This window comes from Hibiscus syriacus, unplaced genomic scaffold (genome assembly GCF_006381635.1).
Source record: "Hibiscus syriacus cultivar Baekdansim isolate YM2019G1 unplaced genomic scaffold, ASM638163v2 tig00111671_pilon, whole genome shotgun sequence".
NCBI lineage: Eukaryota > Viridiplantae > Streptophyta > Magnoliopsida > Malvales > Malvaceae > Hibiscus > Hibiscus syriacus.
Window position 1 is genome coordinate 914,627 of NW_024063152.1, and position 20,374 is coordinate 935,000.

The 20,374-nt window shown below is 37.5% G+C and overlaps 3 protein-coding genes, 1 non-coding gene and 2 pseudogenes across 4 annotated transcripts in view; 4 read left to right on the top strand and 2 right to left on the bottom strand.

The window, feature by feature from the left end:
* Window positions 1–1,592: 1,592 nt before the first annotated feature.
* The window catches only part of LOC120167405 (universal stress protein PHOS34-like), a 21,439-nt gene continuing 2,657 nt past the window's right edge, over window positions 1,593–20,374 (bottom strand). Inside the window, exons 2-6 of the mRNA XM_039176431.1 lie at window positions 11,260–11,271; window positions 2,503–2,693; window positions 2,313–2,425; window positions 1,935–2,053; window positions 1,593–1,826 (exon numbers count right to left, since the gene is read on the bottom strand). Coding sequence (XP_039032362.1) covers window positions 1,721–1,826; window positions 1,935–2,053; window positions 2,313–2,425; window positions 2,503–2,689 — 525 coding nt within the window. The 5' untranslated portion in view covers window positions 2,690–2,693; window positions 11,260–11,271 and the 3' untranslated portion in view covers window positions 1,593–1,720. The remainder of the gene's footprint in view (window positions 1,827–1,934; window positions 2,054–2,312; window positions 2,426–2,502; window positions 2,694–11,259; window positions 11,272–20,374) is intronic.
* On the top strand, window positions 4,777–6,789 carry LOC120167403 (GTP-binding protein SAR1A-like). The gene is made up of 3 exons (XM_039176429.1): window positions 4,777–4,993; window positions 5,348–5,479; window positions 6,385–6,789. Exons 1-3 carry the CDS (start codon window positions 4,865–4,867, stop codon window positions 6,703–6,705), a joined length of 582 nt encoding a protein of 193 aa, XP_039032360.1. The 5' UTR covers window positions 4,777–4,864; the 3' UTR covers window positions 6,706–6,789.
* On the top strand, window positions 5,959–6,080 carry LOC120167416. Its single transcript, XR_005520040.1, has one exon. It is a non-coding gene; the product is annotated as a small nucleolar RNA snoR83 (small nucleolar RNA).
* LOC120167406 lies at window positions 7,270–8,273 on the top strand. Its single transcript, XM_039176432.1, has 3 exons — window positions 7,270–7,737; window positions 7,805–8,030; window positions 8,112–8,273. Exons 1-3 carry the CDS (start codon window positions 7,585–7,587, stop codon window positions 8,234–8,236), a joined length of 504 nt encoding a protein of 167 aa, XP_039032363.1. The 5' UTR covers window positions 7,270–7,584; the 3' UTR covers window positions 8,237–8,273.
* On the bottom strand, window positions 9,647–11,039 carry LOC120167404 (annotated as a pseudogene).
* The window catches only part of LOC120167315, a 7,228-nt pseudogene continuing 4,296 nt past the window's right edge, over window positions 17,443–20,374 (top strand).

The window sequence follows — 20,374 nt, forward strand, 5'->3', positions numbered from 1 at the left end:
ATTTTTATTTTAACGTAGAGACTATATTGAACACATGATAAATATTGAAAATTAAATTGTGAACTTTAAGTAGTTTAAGCATTAGTGGTGTAATTTTATTATTTTTCATTAGCTTGCAAATGAAATGGTAAAATTAAAAATTGAATATATAAACGAACAATAAATAAACCCTAAACGAACGTTAAACGAAAATATTTGTGACACTAAATTAACACGTTTGTGAACATATAAATGAACACGTTCGCGAACTATAAACAAACGAACACGGACAAGATATTAAAAATTTAAACGAATACGAACCATACATGAACACTTTAAAAAATAAACAAAGGAACACAAACATAACTGTGTTCGTTCAAGCTTGGTTCATTTACGCCCCTATTTATATTTTAACTACCAAACTCATTTTTAATATATTTTAGTTCTTATTCAAATTCTGAATCAGATCATATTTAATTTAAATTAATTTCTATTTACTGATTTCAAATTTAAAGACTTATATTAATTATTTAACTATTGAAAATTTATTTTTTAAAACATAAAAAAATCTAGACTGATTTACATAACGTTACATAGTAGACTTAATCAATGTAATATAACCCAGGCCCAATAAAATTTATATTTGATGAGTAAAAGAAGTTCTCAATGATGATTTTTTCTTAGCATCAATTAGCACAACGTTAAGCCCAATAAGATTTGGATCCAATAAGCCGAAAACAAGCTCAAGAATCCCTAAAATTCAAATTACAAACTTAACCAAAATAGTTTAAATTAATTTTTTTATAGTATAATATGATTACAAGATAATATATGTTTATAATATTGATTAATAATTAAGAACATACACAGTTCATAATCAAAATTCTATCGTCCTCCTTCATATAGGATTTTAATTGCCCCTAAAAACCTTAGGTTAGGGTCGAGATGAGAACCGAAACGGAGCCTTGGAATATTAATGTTTGCACCATGATCACCATATGAGCAGCGTAACACCCGTGAACCCAGAGACGATGATGGTGCATTCAGTGATGGCGTAATGATGGTGATGGAGTGGACGAGCAGGGCCGTGGCTGACCTGGCGTAAGGTGTGCGACCGCGTAGGGCCAAAAAAATAAGGCTCAAAAAAGTATATCTATAGTGACGTTTTTCCAATAAATGCCACTATAGGTGAATCTATTACTGCGGCTTTATTGAAAAACACCACTATAGATGGACCTATTGTGACTTTTATCAAAAAAACACCACTAATGTTATCCCGAAATCGAATATATTTTGAAAATAAAAACTCCTTTATAAGAATTTATACAGAATCCCGAAAATCTACCTACGATCCACAACCTAACCACGGCCCTATGGACGAGGATGAGGAAGAAGCCGCTAAAGGAAGGGAAGAAACAGAGGGATAGTGTAGGAAGATGCAACTTGAGGTTGTAGGAAATATTTGATGATAAGGACTATTTTTTGTGAGTTTGGGTGTGGGATTGAGTTATCGAGTTCTCGACCGAGAAACTCATCGGTGAGAGTTTGTATTTGGACACGTTTGAATCTGACTAGAAACTTAAATTTTTTACATTCAAATAAGACAGCCAAGAGAACAAATAACATCACAAAGATGTGAGAGAAGGAAACAACAGCCGAAGCATACAATGCAAGGTTGTACAAATGAAGCAAGAAAGAAGTCAAATTAGGACATACAACAAGAGTAACAATGAGTCCCAAATCATTTGGTTCCACGCGCAGAAGATGAGCATTTAGGCTTCTTCACAATCAGAACAGGGCACTTCACATTTTGCGCGCAGTGATTGCTCACACTCCCCAAGAAAGCCCTGTCATCAAACATTCGCCGAAAAGGTGATTCAAAAACCATAAATTTACCAAATTTGAGAAGGACGAAACCAGAATTAGACCAAAAATGGATGAGGACTACAACCCACCTCTTGATGAGGCCATAGCCATGGGTTCCCATAACAAGCACATCCGCTTTTATCTTGTCAGCAGCTTCACAAATCACGTCCCTTGGATCACCACTCTCTACCTTCACCTCTACCTTCACCTAATTACCCAAAAGGCATTCAACTCTCAAAACTATAGATTTTAATCTTAAAAAAAGTTTTTTTTTAGAATTTACAATATCAAAAATATGTAATGTTTCAATTTAAGACAAAATATGTCCCTAAAATAAGATCTTTATAACCAATCAAACATTAAAGATACTTTTACCTAAAATACTATAAATAAAAAATATGATTAAAATGATCATTTGATAAACGTTGAACACTAATTTTGATATTATACCTATACCAGAAACTCACCTCATGATCAGCTTGCTCTCTGCATATCCTTTTGGCCTTCTCGATGACACAAGCCGCCACATCGTTGCTGTATTTGTCCATGGTGGCCAGTATATCAGCAGAAAACAAATACCCTGAAACGATAACCACAACAAAAATCACAAAACCGATACTGGAAACCCTAAACCCTAAACATTTAAGGGGGAAATACCAGTGCCATCTAGCGAAGAATACACCGCTCGCGGTGGTTTAGCGTAAAGGAGGAGAAGGGTATCTTTTGGACTTTGAAGTACCAAGTTCTTGAGGCACCATGAGAGAGCGTACATGCTCTCTTCGCCTTCATCCACGGCCACCAGGATCTTGCGGTTCTTCGCCACGACTTGATCGTCATCCGCCATTGAACTCTACCGAGTTTCTGGAAATTAAACAGTTGATGAAAGGATAAAACTTTTGAACGAAGTTGAGATTTTGATGGTGAGTTGTGGAGAGTGTGCAATGGATTTATAGAAGGCGAGTGTGTTCTGTTTCGGGAGGGGAAATCTGTGGATTTTGGGTCGTTGGATTTGCTGGTTTTGAAAGACAGTGGGACAGTTTTTGCCTTGGTTTGACTCGAATGTGTATATCTTGTTCTTGTCTGTATTTTCCATTTTTTAATATGCTTTGATTACCTCAACATGTTATGTTATATGTTGAGAGGAACACGTGTTAGTACATGTAAGATTTGAGATTTCATTCCAAATCAAATATCCGTATCCATATATTAAATAATGATACGTGACTTGATTGATATTATTTAAATAGTTAAAAGATTAAATTCATAAAATTAAAAATCGATGATCAGATTAGATTTCTCTTTTAATTAAATGACCATTCATGTAGTTTATCCTAAACTTTTTATAATCTTTATTTATACCATATATATTTTGCTTGATGACCAAAGTTGTATATTTAAATTCATAATTGACATAATACTTAAAAATGAAAAAACAAGTATCATTGAGAACTCATTGAGTGACTCATGATAGAGAATATTATTACTCTTAGAGAACTTGAATTGAAATAATTATAAGGTGAGTACACGTTTGTCAATATGTTAAGAGAGTTTCGAAAATGATACTATCTTACAATCATTTCATATACTAATAACGGTGATTAAGATATAATTAAAATAATAATATTTTTACATGAAATGGATTTTAAATGCAAATAATTGTACACATATTAGTGTCAACTTTATCAATTTACCTCTATTGTAAAAGTACATGGATGAAGAGGGACTTATTTGCTCACTATATGATAGTAGAGGGACTACTTAGACACTTCCACCAATATTTGGCTTTTGACCCTTGGTTAAATATTTAATATTGGGACGATTCGTTAAAACCAAAGTGCAAGGATTATGTTTTCTTTGATTCAAATCATATAAATAATTCCTTTCTAGAAAGAAGGGCATGTTTTTTTTTCTAGAGAGTGGATAATAGATTTATAATCTAGTTTTATGGCTTTATACTTTGAGTGATTCGGATAATGATTATACTTTTAATTTTAGTTAATTAATTAACCAAATATTAATAAATATATAAATAATTAATCATAAATTTAAGGATAGATTACGAATTTAGTTATCCACTTATTATCGCGGTTCTGTTTTGATCGTTCAACTATTGTTTTTAAAATCATACTTAATATTATATTTTAGTCTCTCTTCAGTCATCCGCCGTTAAAAGAATTAATGGTGATACTGACGTATCATCGTAAGGTAATGTCATGTCATCACTGAAAAGATAAAAAATTGTAACGTCAGTAGTTCTGTTTATTTTTTAACAGCGAGTCAGCGAGTGACCAAAATATAATGTTAGATATGATTTTAAAAAATAAAAAAGTTGAAATACTAAAAGAAAACCAGGAGAATAGGTGGGTATGCAGTCTACCCTGAAATTAGTTTAGGGTAACCTATATGATTACCCTCCTATTACTTAGTCTCTGTTTTGCTCACTCAATTATTTTTTTAAAATGATACTTAATGTTACATTTAAGTTCTACATAGGTCACCTACTATTAAAAAACTAACATTGATGCTAACCTGATATTATCTTATGATGACATGCAACATCAGTGTTAATTTTTAACAATGGGTGACCAAAACAGAATCAAAATGTAATATTAGGTATGATTTTGAAAAAAATAACTGAGTGACCAAAACAGAAACTAAATAATAAGTAGGTGATGAAATAAGTAGTTTACCCTTTAATTTATTAGTACTTAAATTGGGCTTGAACTTCTTATCTATAATAGACATTGAATGTTGTTAGAAAACAAAAGTCCATCAAGGGAGAAACAGGCCGAATTTACACTATGATCAAAAATTAAAAATCCATTAATTTCCAGAATTTGAACGGCCCAGATTTAATCCAGTGAGTCCAAACTCGGATCAAGTTACCCGGTCAAAACTCACCAACTCATCCTCTTTTTTATAGCCCCCATCACCCATCCACGCGCACTCTCTTTTCAAAAAAGGCAAATTGATTTTTAATACTAAGATTCAAATTTTCTTTTTGTGAAGGAATTGAATCATGTTTTTCTTCGATTGGTTCTATGGGATCCTTGCTTCCCTGGGTTTATGGCAAAAAGAGGCCAAGATCTTGTTTTTAGGGCTTGATAATGCCGGCAAAACAACGCTGCTTCATATGCTCAAAGATGAGGTAATTTTTTGGTAAATGAATGGCAGTAAATTCACATTAATGTTCTGTTTGGGTGATTAGATTTGTGTTATATTGTTGTGTTTTTTTTTCTATAAGTTCTATTACTTCTGATCTAAATTGATTCAGAATGCTAATTATTAACCTTTTATTGAAAGGTAATTAAGGTTATGGAGCTTTTCTCTCTCTTTTACTATTGATGGAGTAGAGAATAATCCTTTTAGTTGGAAATGTTTTTAATTGTTATTTATCGGAAAAAAAAGTAAACAATGATATGGGATGGTTGATTGCCTTTTTTTGAGTAATGAAGTGATTGAGATCTGATCTTTAATGGATGTGGGTAATGGTTTTTGGCAGAGATTAGTTCAGCATCAGCCAACACAGCATCCCACATCGGAGGAATTGAGTATTGGGAAAATCAAGTTCAAGGCTTTTGATTTGGGAGGCCATCAGATTGCTCGAAGAGTTTGGAAAGATTACTACGCCAAGGTAACATTTCGTCTATGTTGCTCCGATTCTCCATTGAAGTAACCGTGTCTGATGCTAGTATGAATATCCGGCACGCGAATGTGAGCACATGACCTATAAATATATGGAATGACCAAATTCATGTTCGATACTAGCATATTCAGCACTAACACTTTAGTCTTAATATCATAGCATTTCTTTTACCTGAAAATCCATGTGATTATGTTCAGTTTTCAGACAAAAACTATGCCCTCTTTCGATGTTTTAGCCCTCTTTGACATGTTTTTTAAAAGTATTATTCAGGCTGTGGAGAATAGATTACATTATTATAACTGGTGTCTTTTATGATTATGAATTGAAGATTAGGTGATAAGTCCTAAAAGCATTAGCTGTTGTTCATCGAATTCGTCTAGTAGGTCACTTTTATTTTGATATTCCACTTGAGAATTTGAATGATTGCAAGAGCTTATTGTCAGTCTTTTTCCGAACGTGCCTCTATAATCCCAGATAATAATTCTTGTGATTATCTGATTCATGAGGGGCAAAGAATAAGGATGGGGAGTTCGCTGATAGTGCCTTTAATTTTGCAAAAGGTGCTTTAATAGTACCTCACCACACACTATTTAGTTGCACTCTCTGTCAAGATTACATTGTTGGAAGAAATCAATAACTATCTTCTATTGTTGAAAACAAAATGGAGTTTTCTCTTTTTATTTCAGTCTTCAGTTATATATACTCACTCTGATTCTTTTTTCCTTGGCTTGTTACGTCTGGTTTTGGTCTAGCGCACTAAGAGGCCCCTGCAAGTTTTCAGAGGCTCAGCTTTTAGCAGTTTCATGTTATGAAGGAGATCTTGATCACCAAAGCGCTTAGTATTTTCTTTTTAATGAAGAGCATAATGAAAGTAATATGAATTCTTTTTTTAGGTGGATGCGGTTGTGTACCTGGTGGATGCTTATGACAAGGAAAGGTTTGCCGAGTCGAAAAGGGAGTTGGATGCGCTTCTCTCCGATGAATCCTTAGCTAATGTTCCGTTCCTCATCTTGGGCAACAAGATTGATATACCATATGCTGCCTCGGAAGATGAGCTGCGGTATCACCTTGGCTTGACCAATTTTACCACAGGGAAGGGTAAGGTCAATTTGGGAGACTCAAACGTTCGTCCCCTCGAGGTATTCATGTGTAGCATTGTTCGTAAAATGGGTTATGGAGATGGTTTCAAGTGGGTTTCTCAGTACATTAAGTAGGTAGCTGCACAGGGAATTTAGGCATGCTTTTTTTCTTAATGTTATTTTTATACTAAATTGAATTGGATTGAACACGTTCAGAAATCTTTGTTACAGGTGTTTCAAACCCCCCCGGTACCCTACTTTCTCCTCTTCTCTAGTCCCTCTTGTTTTCTTTCCTTCCATTTTTGTTCCAATCGGTAAACTTCGTTCTGTACAAGACAATGAGATATAGAGATGTAATTGATGATTTATTCTGATTGATGATTTGGGACCAAATGTTAATTTACGTAGTATTGATTTTGTTAACTTAAAATTTCTCTTTGTTGCCTTGTCATACTTCCAGTAATTAACAAATGATTAACGTTCTAAAATAAGATTTTTTTACATGAAATGAAACGTTGGGGCCAAATGTTCCAGAAAAAAAAATAAGGGTTAAATTGACTACTAATTCAAGCATTAGAAAAATTTTTACTCCAAAATGAAACATTGGGTCCAATATGTTGAAAGAAAAAAGAACTGGAGTAAAAATGATCATTTTGATAAATGTTGGGGCGTTAATTGACATTATGCCTTTCGGATTTTGTGCATGTTGATTGAATATCTAAATCACTCTACCTAACACAAAATTACAACCTTTATACTCCCAGTTTTCAACACCAAATGCTGCAAATGCAAGTACAACGTTGGTGACTAGTTTCACCAACTTAAACTCCATTTTACTCATTTTTTAACTCCTAGTCACCCCCAGGGCAAGCTACCAACCCACTTCTTACTCAAATCCAGGTGGTCTACCCTTTTGGCTTCTTCCCTTTTGTTCTTTTGGCTCACAAATCCCTCCAATATCAAATAAAACCATCTTCTCCTCCAAGCTATTCGGTCACAGATACTACATCAACAATGGCAGCTCCTACATCAAGTCTCAAGCGTTTCATCTCTTTCAACTTATTAATCATCATCGCCATATTCTGCTGCAATCTTCGCTCAACGAACGCACAGAAGTTCCCCGCAGAGTCCCTTGCCAATGCTTTCTTCTGTTTCAACAACAAATATGTGAGAATCTAACTTCTGCATGTGTACTATTATTGTTTACTTGTAACATAGTTTTTATGATATACAGATTTATACTGGCTGCGATGAAGCTTATAGATTGAACGAGAGTGGTAACCTCAATGTACCTCGTGAAGCTACCGACGTCTTCTGCAATGGCCCTTGCTTGGCTGAGACACGGTTGGTGCTTCAATGCGTTGACGATGTTTTATCAGGCTTCGTATTTTATAACAAAGCCACCGTTCGAGACATCACAAATGTACTCCGTGCTGGTTGCAGCTACACAAGCACAAGAGGTATAGATTTGATTGGTGCCTGTGCTTTTTTTTTAATTGTTATTCTTCCCTTTGTGCAAGTTTTTTTCATCTTTTTGTCAGGGAATTTCGGTGTGGGGGATTATTTTCAGGGAGGAATAAGCGATGCATCGAGATTGGGCGAGTCCTCTATGATCAGCTTGTCTACTTTAACACTGATTGTTGTAATTTATGTTTTGATCTTATAGCTAGTTTATGGCTGTATCGGCATTGAAAGACATGTATTATTTCATATATGTGTAGGGTTCGATTACATCTTTGGATTTTACCTTGTGATTTATGGATTTAAACTCTGTTTATTGTTATTACATGCGAATCTTTAGTCCCACAAACCTCAAACATGTGAATATAAGATTTGTGCAAATCTTCATGAATGCGGATCCTACCCTGCGAATATCCAGTAGTGATCACGTGTTAACCTCTTACTATCCGTGCAACAACTCTCGATTGATACCTATCTATAGCATTATAAAGAGCCATGCAAAGGGGGGGGGGGTTCGATTCTTCTTCGGGGGACGCATTCTTTTCTACCATCAACTAGGCTCTTTCCACCAAAATCTCCAAGAACCACCACCACAACTACCCTCTCACCACCCTATACAGTTGTTGTCTACTTTACCGATCAACATTTATGTTGTTGGAAATACACAGGGGGGATGACGGATACTTATGAAAGACAAGTCTACCGATACTTAAGAGAAGAAAAAAAGATGATACATAAACAATCACCAGACTTTTTTACTCTCCCATGTGAGATTCAATTGCATTCATAGCTTTCTAAGATAAATCTTGGCATACGATCACTCGGCAATGCGGAAAATACGATCTCGCATCCCGTTAACGGCATCGGATATTCCCACAGTTTCCCAAGAAAAATTTTACAGTATGCTAATTGAGTGATAGTTATCTTTTTCAATACCTTTCCATTATGCAGAAGGTATAAAATCATTCCAGCTACATAGTCTGTAGGATTAAGGTGAACTGGTGCAATTGCAACGAGTTCTACCGTTTCAAGGTGTGACACCAAACACGTTGGGATCGATTCCAGATGTCTCCAGGTCAATGGTACATAGAATAAGTGACCTGAGGAAGATGATGGACAAAATTTCAAAATGAACTTAACCTCATCAAAGATTAAATGCTTCAAACGAGGTGAATGTTGAAGAACGGAAGAAAGAAAACGCCTATCTTCGCAACTTCCTATTTTCAAATGGATCAAATTGCAGAACTCAGGTAAATTATCAAGCTCTTCCTTAACCATCTGCAACACCCCCATAGATTAAATTAGTAATGATATTTGTATCATGTACGACCAGTAGGGGTAAGTATTCGATTGAGTCGAGTAGAGTTAGTTAAGTTGACGAGTCCTATCTTATAACTTAAACTTTATTTACAATTTATTTGGGTCGAGTTGAGTGTTTGTTTAAATTTAATTGTAAATATTTATAATGTTATGGTACTAATTTATTCCAATTTAAACATATATAAAAACTACAAGAGCCTTCATATTGTACTCGACGTTTCCATCTTAGAATCTTTAATCCAAAGTGATAAGAGATCTTCAAAATTAAAATACCTTATCAAAGATTACTGTTACATATACATATATATTCCTAATACAATAAAACATTACAGTTACAGGTCGACAGAACATTTCGACGTAGTTGCCTCATCCATGGCGTTCTTCTCAGTATGATCTTCAGTCGACATTTGGAGAGAAAACAGAAAAGGTTTGGGAGGCAACTCAAGCTGTTCAACTCCATTTTCAAGCATTTCCAACACTTTGTTCATCGAAGGACGGTTAATGGGTTTCATTTGTATGCACCAAAATGAAGCCATTATCATTTTCCTCGCAATCTGTTCATCAACTTCAGTCACATCTCCTAACCCCATGCTCTCCCCTTGATCAAATCGATCATATATCCATGATGGAAAATAAATTTGACTCAGATGTTCAACCGATACAAACATCAGCTTTGTATGAGATGCCTCCAATGTTTTTGTAGAACAACTCAGGAGCAATGTATCCTAATGTACCACGAGCTGCTGTGAGAGAGATGATACTGTCGTCCACTGAATATAGTTTTGAAAGCCCAAAATCAGATACTTTAGGGACAAAGTTTTCATCCAGAAGAATGTTGTGTGGTTTTATGTCGAAATGTAGAATCTGCATTTGGCATCCCTTGTGCAAGTAGTCGATCCCTCGAGCCACACCGAGTGCAATTTCCAACAGGTTTGGCCAACTTAAACTGCAAGTTTCCTTTGAAAATATGATTTTGTCTAAAGACCCATTCACCATGAAATCATATACAAGAGCTTGTTTCGATCCCTCTACACAAAATCCAATGAGTTGCACTACGTTCATGTGATGAATCCTTCCGATTGTGGCAACTTCACTGATGGAATCTTCTCCATTTGCCTAGCATTTTTACTGCAACCAACCGACCACTACGAAGCTTTCCTTTGAATACAGAACCGAACCCTCCTTGGCCTAATTTTACTTTGAAACCTTCTGTCATTCTTTTTATTTCGTGGTAAGAATATCGAATAGGCATGAAATTATTTTGACTTTGAAGAAAGTTTTCAATTGTGTCATCCATTGATAAATGTCTTCTCCTACACTTGTGTGTAACAAGTGCAATCAAACAACATATTCCCAGCAAAGTTCTTGCTAATAGTATGCCTGTTTCCCCATGAAAATCACATACACAAATTTTTATCGTTGAACTATATATATATGCTTAGTATAAAGTTGAGAAAGTAAGAATCACCTGATATTGCAAGACAAATAAGGTAGGTTACTGTAAAAACACCAGTTGATCAATAATTGCATACTTGAATACAGAGCCTAAAGCAAAGGTAAACCCATTAAAACAAAATACATTATCAAATCTAAAAACTAACCTTTTCCAAAAATTTGGCTGAAGATTCCCGGAAGAATAAAGGCCAGATTGTTTTGTATATATACATAAGCCGGAGCTACCAGAATTTCCACCAGCAGTAGCAGTCTATTATACCCAAAAAAGCAACGAATCCATTAATAAGACCGTGAAAATATATGAAAGAATCTAAAGAACGAATTCTAGAAAACTCTTACACTTTGAGAATCGGGTTTGAAGGCCAAAAACTGTCGGGTTTATACCATGATCTGCTTAGTATCTTGTAAAACAACTGGTATCATGAGCTTTTGGTTGTGAATTTTGCCAATTTTTCTGCGAGGTTACTATTCACGTGAATAGTAAATTTCGTGAATAGTGAAATTTTGTCGGCGATACGAATTTGTCGACGGAGGTGTTCAAATACACGGCGGTTCGCAGAAATTGTCAAAAACGATTCAAAGAAGCCAGATTCGAGTGGGAGCGATGGCTGCAGACGAAGGGAAGGTGAAAATTGAAAAGTTCGATGGTGCGGACTTTGGCTTTTGGAAGATGCAGATCGAAGATTTTCTGTACCAGAAAAATCTATATCAACCCCTCTCAGGAAAGCAACCAGAGGGCATGAAGGATGAAGATTGAGCTCTTCTCGACAGACAAGCCCTCGGAGTTATCCGATTGACGTTATCCCGCAATGTTGCTTTCAACATAGCAAAGGAAAAGACCACGGCGGGTCTTATGGCGGCTCTCTCCAGTATGTATGAGAAGCCATCGGCCTCAAACAAAGTTCATTTGATGAGGCGATTATTCAATTTGCGGATGACGGAAGGGGCATCAGTGGCACAACACCTAAATGAACTCAACACAATCACAACCCAGTTGAGTTCAGTGGAAATTGAGTTCGATGATGAAGTTCGAGCTTTAATTCTCTTATCATCTCTACCAGACAGTTGGAATGCTACTGTTACAACAGTCAGCAGCTCGTCAGGAAACAACAAATTGAAATTCGGCGATGTTCGGGATCTGGTATTGAGTGAAGAAATTCGACGGAGAGAATCGGGTGAAGCATCAACCTCCTCAGCCTTGCACACGTAGTCTAGAGGAAGAACTTCAGAAAGATATTCAAATCGTGGCAGATCAAAATCTAGACGAGAAAAATCCAGAACGGGAAAGAAAGATTTTACATGTTATAATTGTGGCAAGAAAGGTCACTTTAAAAGAGATTGTCGAGCACTGAAGAAAGATACCAGTGCACAAGAATCTGCCAACGTGACAGAGGAGACAGGTGATGCCATGATTCTAAGCGTCAACAGTCCGATTGAATCATGGATCTTGGATTCAGGGGCATCTTTCCACTCCACCCCATGCCAAGAAATCATGGAGAACTATGTCAGTGGTGATTTTGGGAAGGTTCATCTTGCTGATGATGAAACCTTGAAGATCGTCGGAAAAGGAGATATCCGACTAAAGCTGCCAAACCAGACCACCTGGAAGCTGACAGGAGTGAGACATATTCCTGGCCTCAAAAGAAATCTGATTTCTGTTGGACAGCTTGATGGAGAAGGATACAATACAACCTTTTCAGGATGTGAATGGAAGATTACAAAAGGAGCACTCATCATTGCTCGTGGTAAGAAGACTGGTACTCTCTCTATGTAACCTCAAACTTAGAGGATATCATTGCTGCAGTAGATGCTGATGGAAAATCAAACCTATGGCACCAAAGGCTTGGCCATATGAGCGAGAAAGGAATGAAGATACTTCTGTCAAAAGGGAAGCTGCCGGATCTAAAGAATGTAGATGTCGGACTATGCGAGGATTGCATCTTTGGCAAACAAAAGAAAGTCAGCTTTACAAAGATTGGCAAAACACCCAAGGCAGAAATGTTAGAATTGGTTCATACTGATGTATGGGGACCATCCCCAGTTCCATCTCTTGCAGGCTCACTATATTATGTCACATTCATCGATGATTCAACAAGGAAGGTGTGGGTTTATTTTCTGAAGAAGAAATCAGAAGTCTTTGATACCTTCAGAAAATGGAAGGCCATGGTGGAAAATGAGACTGGTTTGAAAGTCAAGCGGTTGAGGTCTGACAATGGAGAAGAGTACAGAGAGACAGTAGATTCAGAGATTTTTGCGCAAACAATGGGATCAAGATGGAGACAACAGTTCCCATAACACCGCAGCAGAATGGCGTAGCAGAGCGCATGAACAAAACTCTGAATGAACGTGCTAGAAGCATGAGGATACATGCCGGATTGCCCAAATTTCTATGGGCTGAAGCTATCAACACTGCATCTTACCTGATCAACCGTGGACCCTCAGTTCCTTTGGATGGCGGAATACCAGAGGAAGCTTGGAGCAAGAAAGAAATAAACCTTTCACACTTAAGAGTGTTTGGTTGTATTTCTTATGTACACATAAACTCTGCTGAAAGAAGTAAACTTGATCCCAAGTCCAACAAATGCGTCTTTGTTGGTTACGGTGGTGATGAGTTCGGTTACCGGTTTTGGGACTACGAAAATCGAAAGATCATCAGAAGCAGAGATGTCATTTTCAAGGAAAATGTGATGTACAAAGACAGGTCAACCGCAGAATCAAGTAATACCGAAGCTGAAACAAAGGAATTTGCTGAGTTCGAGGAGATTTCTGGAAATGATGTTCAGATCAGTCCTGAAGCAGTTCAAGAGGAAGAACCAGGCACACCAGAACTGAGACGCTCCTCCAGAATTCCTAAACCAACCCAACGGTATTCGCCTTCTTTGCACTACTTGTTGCTGACTGACAATGGTGAACCAGAGTGCTATGATGAAGCAATGCAGGTGGAGGATTCAGTCAAGTGGGAGTCTTCCATGAAAGATGAGATGGACTCGCTTATGTCAAATCAGACGTGGGAATTAGCTGAATTACCACCAGGCAAGAAAGCGCTTCATAACAAGTGGATTTACAGGATCAAAGAAGAGCACGATGGGGAGAAAACGCTACAAAGCAAGATTGGTTGTCAAAGGCTTTCAGCAAAAAGAAGGTATTGACTACAATGAAATTTTCTCTCCAGTCGTAAAACTGTCTACAATCAGACTGGTGTTGAAAATTGTAGCTGCAGAGAATTTACATCTTGAGCAGTTAGATGTAAAGACAGCTTTCCTTCATGGTGATTTTGAGGAAGAAATCTATATGAGGTAGCCAGAAGGTTTCATAGAGGCAAGCAAGAAAAACCTGGTATGCAGGTTGAAGAAGAGCTTGTATGGTTTAAAACAAGCTCCTAGACAGTGGTACAAGAAGTTTGATAGTTTCATGAGTATCAGTGGTTTTACAAGATGCCAAGCAGATCATTGTTGCTACATCAAGAGGTTCGACAACAACTTCATTATTTTATTATTGTACGTTGATGACATGCTCGTTGCAGACTCAGATATGCAAGAGATTATAAACTTGAAGCAAAAAATTGTCGAAACAGTTTGCTATGAAGGATCTGGGCGTTGCAAAGCAGATTCTTGGGATGAGGATCAAAAGAGACACAAAGTCGGGGACTTTGATGTTATCACAGGCTGAGTACATCAACAAAGTACTCTCCAGGTTCAACATGCAAGATGCTAAACCAGTAAGTACACCTTTAGGTGTTCATTTTAGACTCTCCAAAGAACAGTCACCAAAGACGGAGGAAGAACGTGCACACATGGTGAAGGTGCCGCATGCCTCAACAATTGGAAGTCTAATGTATGCCATGGTTTGTACCAGACCAGATATTGCTCAAGCAGTGGGAACTGTTAGCAGGTACATGAATAATCCGGGCAAGGTACACTGGGAAGCAGTCAAATGGATCCTCAGATATCTGCGGGGTACCACAAACAAAGCACTTTGTTTCAAAGGTGGAGATACGATATTGACAGGCTATGTAGATGCTGACTTAGCCAGAAATGTCGACATCAGAAGAAGCACTACAGGGTATGTCTATACTCTAGGAGGAACCGCAGTGAGTTGGGTTTCTCAACTACAGAAGATAGTTGCTCTCTCCACAACTGAAGCAGAATATGTCGCTGTTACGGAAGCCATCAAGGAGATGGTTTGGCTCCAAAGTTTCTTGGAAGAGTTAGGCAAGAAACAAGAAAACAATGTCTTGTATTGCGATAGTCAAAGTGCTATCCATCTAGCAAAGAATCCGTCTTTTCATTCCAGGACGAAACACATACAATTGAGATATCATTTTATCCGGTCTCTTCTGGAAGATGTGATTTTGAAACTTGAAAAGATTAGTGGAGCTCAAAATCCGGCAGACATGTTGACAAAGACGGTGACTACGGACAAACTGAAGTTGTGTTCAGCTTCAGTTGGCATGCTAGAATAACAAGACCAGACATGCTGCTGCATTGATCAAGGTGTGAAGACATATTAAAATCAGTCTTCAAGTGGGAGATTGTTAAAAGTTTCAAAGTTTGGCAACCAACTTTGGAAAATATTTTTTCAAAGTTTGGTAAATGTTTCTTTGAAAAATGTTTTTCAAAGTTTGGTAAAATTTTGGTAGATGTTTGTTGAAAATAGGAATGGGTAAATTCACTTTAGTCATTGCACTTTAGGGTATTTTCAAAGATTAGTCCCTAAGTTTCTACTATAAATACCCTTACCCATTTAGCTTCAAAATCATCCCAAAATCTTCCAGTTCTCTCTCAAGTGTGTTTTGTAAACACTTGTAATTTTTCTCTTCAGTAAAAGATCTGCAGCAGTCCGGAGACGTAAGCACAATTGGCTGAACTCCGTTATCAATTTTTCGGGTATTATTTTTCCGCTTTTATTTCGTATTCTCACTAATCTGGCTATAGGAAAATTACTTGTTCTCGTTATATTTCCTAACAATAAGCCACTAATATTGGAAAGCATGAACAGGAACTGGGCTACAAATCTGCACGACTGGTGGAAATCGGATATGTTTGAATAGGTGCCCGAAAAGTAGAAGTAGGTCCATGGCGAGGAAGAGCTATTGGTTCGGCAACGAGAAGCATCAACATAAACTGAAGAGTTCATCTTCGTCGTGCAATTCACGAGATACATGATGTGACTTGGATACCAACTTATTATGTCTTCGTTCGCTACGAGGGAACTGTGAGGAATCGAGCAGTTAACGTCGACCAGACTCGCATCCACGAGTCGGAGTGTTTCGTTAACATAAGAGATGTCTAGGACATAAAATTTTCCATATTTCATGGGCAGACTGGTTCGGTTTCTCTTGCACTCAAGTTCAAAACTTTTGTTACCGCACTTGCGAGGTTGACCTTTTAGTCGAAAAGGCCAACTGATTTCAACGTTTCCACACATAGAAGGGCCGCACTGGTTGCTTCTGCCTGGTCTAGCGTCAGAAACATCCGGGGACAGAGATAAAGTGAGGACCAAGAAGCTAAACAAGAGATGTTTGAGTCTTAACATCATGAAGTTCCGGTGGAGCTCCGATGAGGAAATAAACAATGGGATGTTATTTAATCTTCACTGTCAATTATTCATTTATTCTATGGCTGTAACTGAAAGAAAGCAACACCTGCCTTTGAAAAATCAACAAACTAATAAAACTAAAGTGGGAAAAAAAGAGGTTAATATATAAGTCAGTCAACGCTCTTAGTCTTGGATATTGAGAAACCTTTTATCATATTGGAAAGAGAACACTATTCATTGATTGATGAGGGGAATGAAACAAATGACAAGTGGTAACTGTATTGCTGATTACTTTTCCATCAAAACGTGTAATCAATTTTAGTGTCCCATCGAAGAAGAAAGCTAGGAACATGTAATTCAGTTTATGAGCGCCTGGTGATTGGTGGACTTGGTCCATCGATCATTCAATCTTGAATTCTTTGGAGTTGAGCATTTGCTATCGGCTAGCTCTGGGAGCGTCGTTGAAGCTTCTTGGAAAAACTGAGACACTCGACTGCGACTGGACGGCCAATAGATTCCTTCACGGGAACGGCAACCCACTGGCCTTCTAGGAAAGTTGTAATTTAAAGTCTTTTTTGACTGCCTACTCACCGATTTAAGAACTTGCTAATGGTTTTGATACGTGTTAAATTATTACAGTCCCATCGAAGAAGAAAGCTAGGAACATCTAATTCAGTTTACTAATTTTCCATCAGTTAAATTATTAGTCATAGGACTTGACATTTGCTATCGGATAGCTCTGGGAGCGTCGTTGAAGCTTCTTGGAAATTTGTAATTGAGAAGGTTAAGTTTAAAGTCTTCGTTGACTGTCTTGTCACCGGTTTAAGATCTTGCTAATGATTTTGATATTGAAAACGAAAAAGATAACTTCCGGGAAGGTGGCTTGAGTTATTTCCACATATATATAGCACATACTTAAATATGTTTATTTTAACTATAATAATTAGAGTTAATTATACTATATGGATTTAAAATTATAGTTTAAATGTTGTTAATCGTCCAGTTAACTGAACAAAAATAAGGAAGAAGGCCCCAATTAAGACGAGACAAAGCATTCCTATTGGTATTTTACTCTGAAGAGCTGAAACACCGATATCAATGGAACGTTTCACTTCAGGGGCTCACGAAATACCAATGGTATTTTACTCATTATTCTGCCTTGTCTTAGCTGTCAGTGTTGCAGGAGCTGTCTCAATACAAGACGACTGCCACGAGCGGCGGTGCAACCACCACGAGCCACCCGTCCGGTTCCCATTCCGATTACAAGACCAGCAGCCACCCCACTGTGGCTATCCTCATCCCGGGTTTCAACTTTCGTGCTCCGAAAAAAAACAGACCCTGCTGAAGCTTCCTCGTTCGATGAAGCTGTTGGTGAAGCGCATCGATTATGATGCTCGGTGGATTGACTTGTACGATCCCAGTCGTTGTCTCTGGCGACAGCTTTTGGATCTCAATTTATCTACTTTTCCATTCGTGGACGAAATCAAACCGGCTGCATCCTACACCTTGCTAAACTGTTCAAGCCAAGATGAAGCTTTGTGTGAACGAACTAGAGTTGATTGCTTAAGCACCTCTGCCTCTCAAATTATAGCTTTTCGTTCTGATGGCTATGCATTTCAGGATAACTTGTAAAATTGCAGCATGATTGGCAACTTCTCGGCACCGATTTCTCCATATTTTTTCCGTTTTCGATTACAATGGAATAAACCAGATTGTGGTGATTGTGAAGCTCAAGGCAAGGGATGTAGACTGAAGACCAATATCACAGAGGATCAAACCGAGTGTCTCTATATCCCCCAAGCACCGTATAAGTATGTTTTCAGTTTACTTGAAAGAGAAGCTTAAATGTTATGATGAGCCATTTTGCTCAATTTCCCATGTATGAAGTTGAATGATTTTAAATGTTTCGCAGGTGAACGAGAAAGGCTGATGATTGCCGGTAAGTGGGATTTTCCTTTTGACTTCAGTTTGTTAAGACAGATGATAAAGCATGATCTAACACATGATTAACGTATGGTTTGCAGGTATTGTCTTAGGTTCTTTGATTCTTGCAAAGGTTTTCATTGCAGTTGGCTGGAGATATTACTCAGAAAAGAAGAAGAAAGAAGGTTTACTCAAGATTGAAATGTTTTTGGAAGATTACAGAGCGTTTAAACCCTTGAGATACTCCTTTGCTGATGTTAAAAGGATAACTAATCATTTCAAGGACAAACTTGGACAAGGAGGTTATGGAACTGTCTTCGAAGGCAGACTTTCCACTGATATTTTGGTTGCTGTCAAGGTACTCAATTGTTGAAAATTCAATATTAGCCTAAATGTTCACACCTAAATTAATTTAATGTCATTGCTTACATCAATTTAGTTTTGATGTCATTGCTTACATCAATTTAGTTAAGTGAAAACTAAGTATTTTTCTCATGTTTTAATTTCAATGGTTTAGATTATTTAGTGTTTATTTTAATGAGTGGTTTAGATTGTTTCTTGTAACCTATAAATACCCTACTTGTATTTGAGTTTTATCATCCAACAATCAAAGCTTAATTATAAGCATTTGAAAGCTTTCTTAAGAGTTCTTCCTTTTTGCAATTTTGTGAGATTATTCTAAAGATAGTTTTTTTTTTCTTCTCGATCAATTAGAGTTTTTACTCTATTTTGATTCAACAATTGGTATCCGAGTCACGTTTTTAAGGTCTCTTGAAATTCTGAGTATGCTTTGTGGCTGCAGTTTTTAACTGATCTTCCACATCAGAAAATATTTCTCTTGAGTTATTGTCGGGGTTATTACAAACCTTGTGGAGCTTCTTTGTGTTTAGAGTAATTTAGTACTCTGCACGTTTGTTACTCAAGCTTGTTCGGTGTAGTCAAAGCCTTGCCGTTAAGATGAGTGATCTTCAAGTAGTTGGAGGAATCAAGAAGCTCAACAACAAAAACTACAACACGTGGGCAACATGTATGGAGTCATACTTACAAGGTCAAGACCTTTGGGAGGTTGTCGGTGGTGGTGAAGTTACACAACCGGCGACAGAAGATGTCAATGAAATCTTGCGAAAGTGGAAAATTAAAGCAGACAAAGCAATGTTTGCTTTAAAGACCACAATTGAAGAATAAATGTTGGAGCACATCCGGGATGCTAAAACACCAAAGGAAGCATGGGACACTTTTGTTACACTCTTTTCGAAGAGGAACGATACAAAATTGCAACTTCTCGAGAATGAACTTCTATCAATGGCATAACGCGACATGGCGGTTGCCCAATACTTTTACAAGGTGAAGTTGATATGTCGCGAAATTTCAGAATTAGATCCGACAGCTGCTATTGGGGAAGCCATGATAAAAAGAATAATTGTCCATGGTTTGAGACCCGAATATCGAGGGTTTGTTGCCGTTGTACAGGGATGGCCGACACAACCATCGCTTGTTGAGCTCGAAAATTTGCTTGCAGGTCAAGAAGCCATGACCAAGCAAATGGGAGGAGTCTCGCTGAAGGGTGAAGAGGAAGCGCTCTACACCAGCAAAAGCAGAGATACTTTTCAGCGGTATACTAGCAATGGATCTAAAAAGGATGGTGACAAGGTGAAAAATTACCAAGGAAAGGGAGGCCCTCATTCAGGGGGAGCTTCCAAGAATCGCGGTAATAATAGAAAGTTCGATGGCAAGTGTTACAATTGTGGGAGGATGGGCCACATGGCAAAAGACTGTTGGACCAAGAAAAAGCTTGTTGAAAGTAATACTGCTACTTCTTGTTCGAAGGAGAATAGTGAAGATGGTTGGGATGCTGAAGCGTTATTTGCTACAGAGGAAGAAGAATTAGCTCTCACGGTAACAACACCAGAACGGATTGACTACAAGAATGATTGGATCGTAGATTCTGGCTGCTCAAATCATATGACGGGTGACAAACAGAAGTTGCAAAACCTGTCTGAGTACAATGGAGGTCGTGTGGTGGTGACAGCTGACAACTCAAGGTTACCGATAACTCACATCGGTAAGACAATAGTTATGCCTTGATATAATACTAACCAGGTGCAAC

Coding starts and splice junctions, on each gene's coding strand:
- LOC120167403 (XM_039176429.1), top strand. CDS start 4,865: ATGTTTTTCTTCGATTGGTTCTATGGGATCCTTGCTTCCCTGGGTTTA. Junction 4,994..5,347: donor TTCATATGCTCAAAGATGAG/GTAATTTTTTGG, acceptor GGTTTTTGGCAG/AGATTAGTTCAGCATCAGCC. Junction 5,480..6,384: donor GGAAAGATTACTACGCCAAG/GTAACATTTCGT, acceptor TTCTTTTTTTAG/GTGGATGCGGTTGTGTACCT.
- LOC120167406 (XM_039176432.1), top strand. CDS start 7,585: ATGGCAGCTCCTACATCAAGTCTCAAGCGTTTCATCTCTTTCAACTTA. Junction 7,738..7,804: donor TCTGTTTCAACAACAAATAT/GTGAGAATCTAA, acceptor TATGATATACAG/ATTTATACTGGCTGCGATGA. Junction 8,031..8,111: donor CAGCTACACAAGCACAAGAG/GTATAGATTTGA, acceptor TCTTTTTGTCAG/GGAATTTCGGTGTGGGGGAT.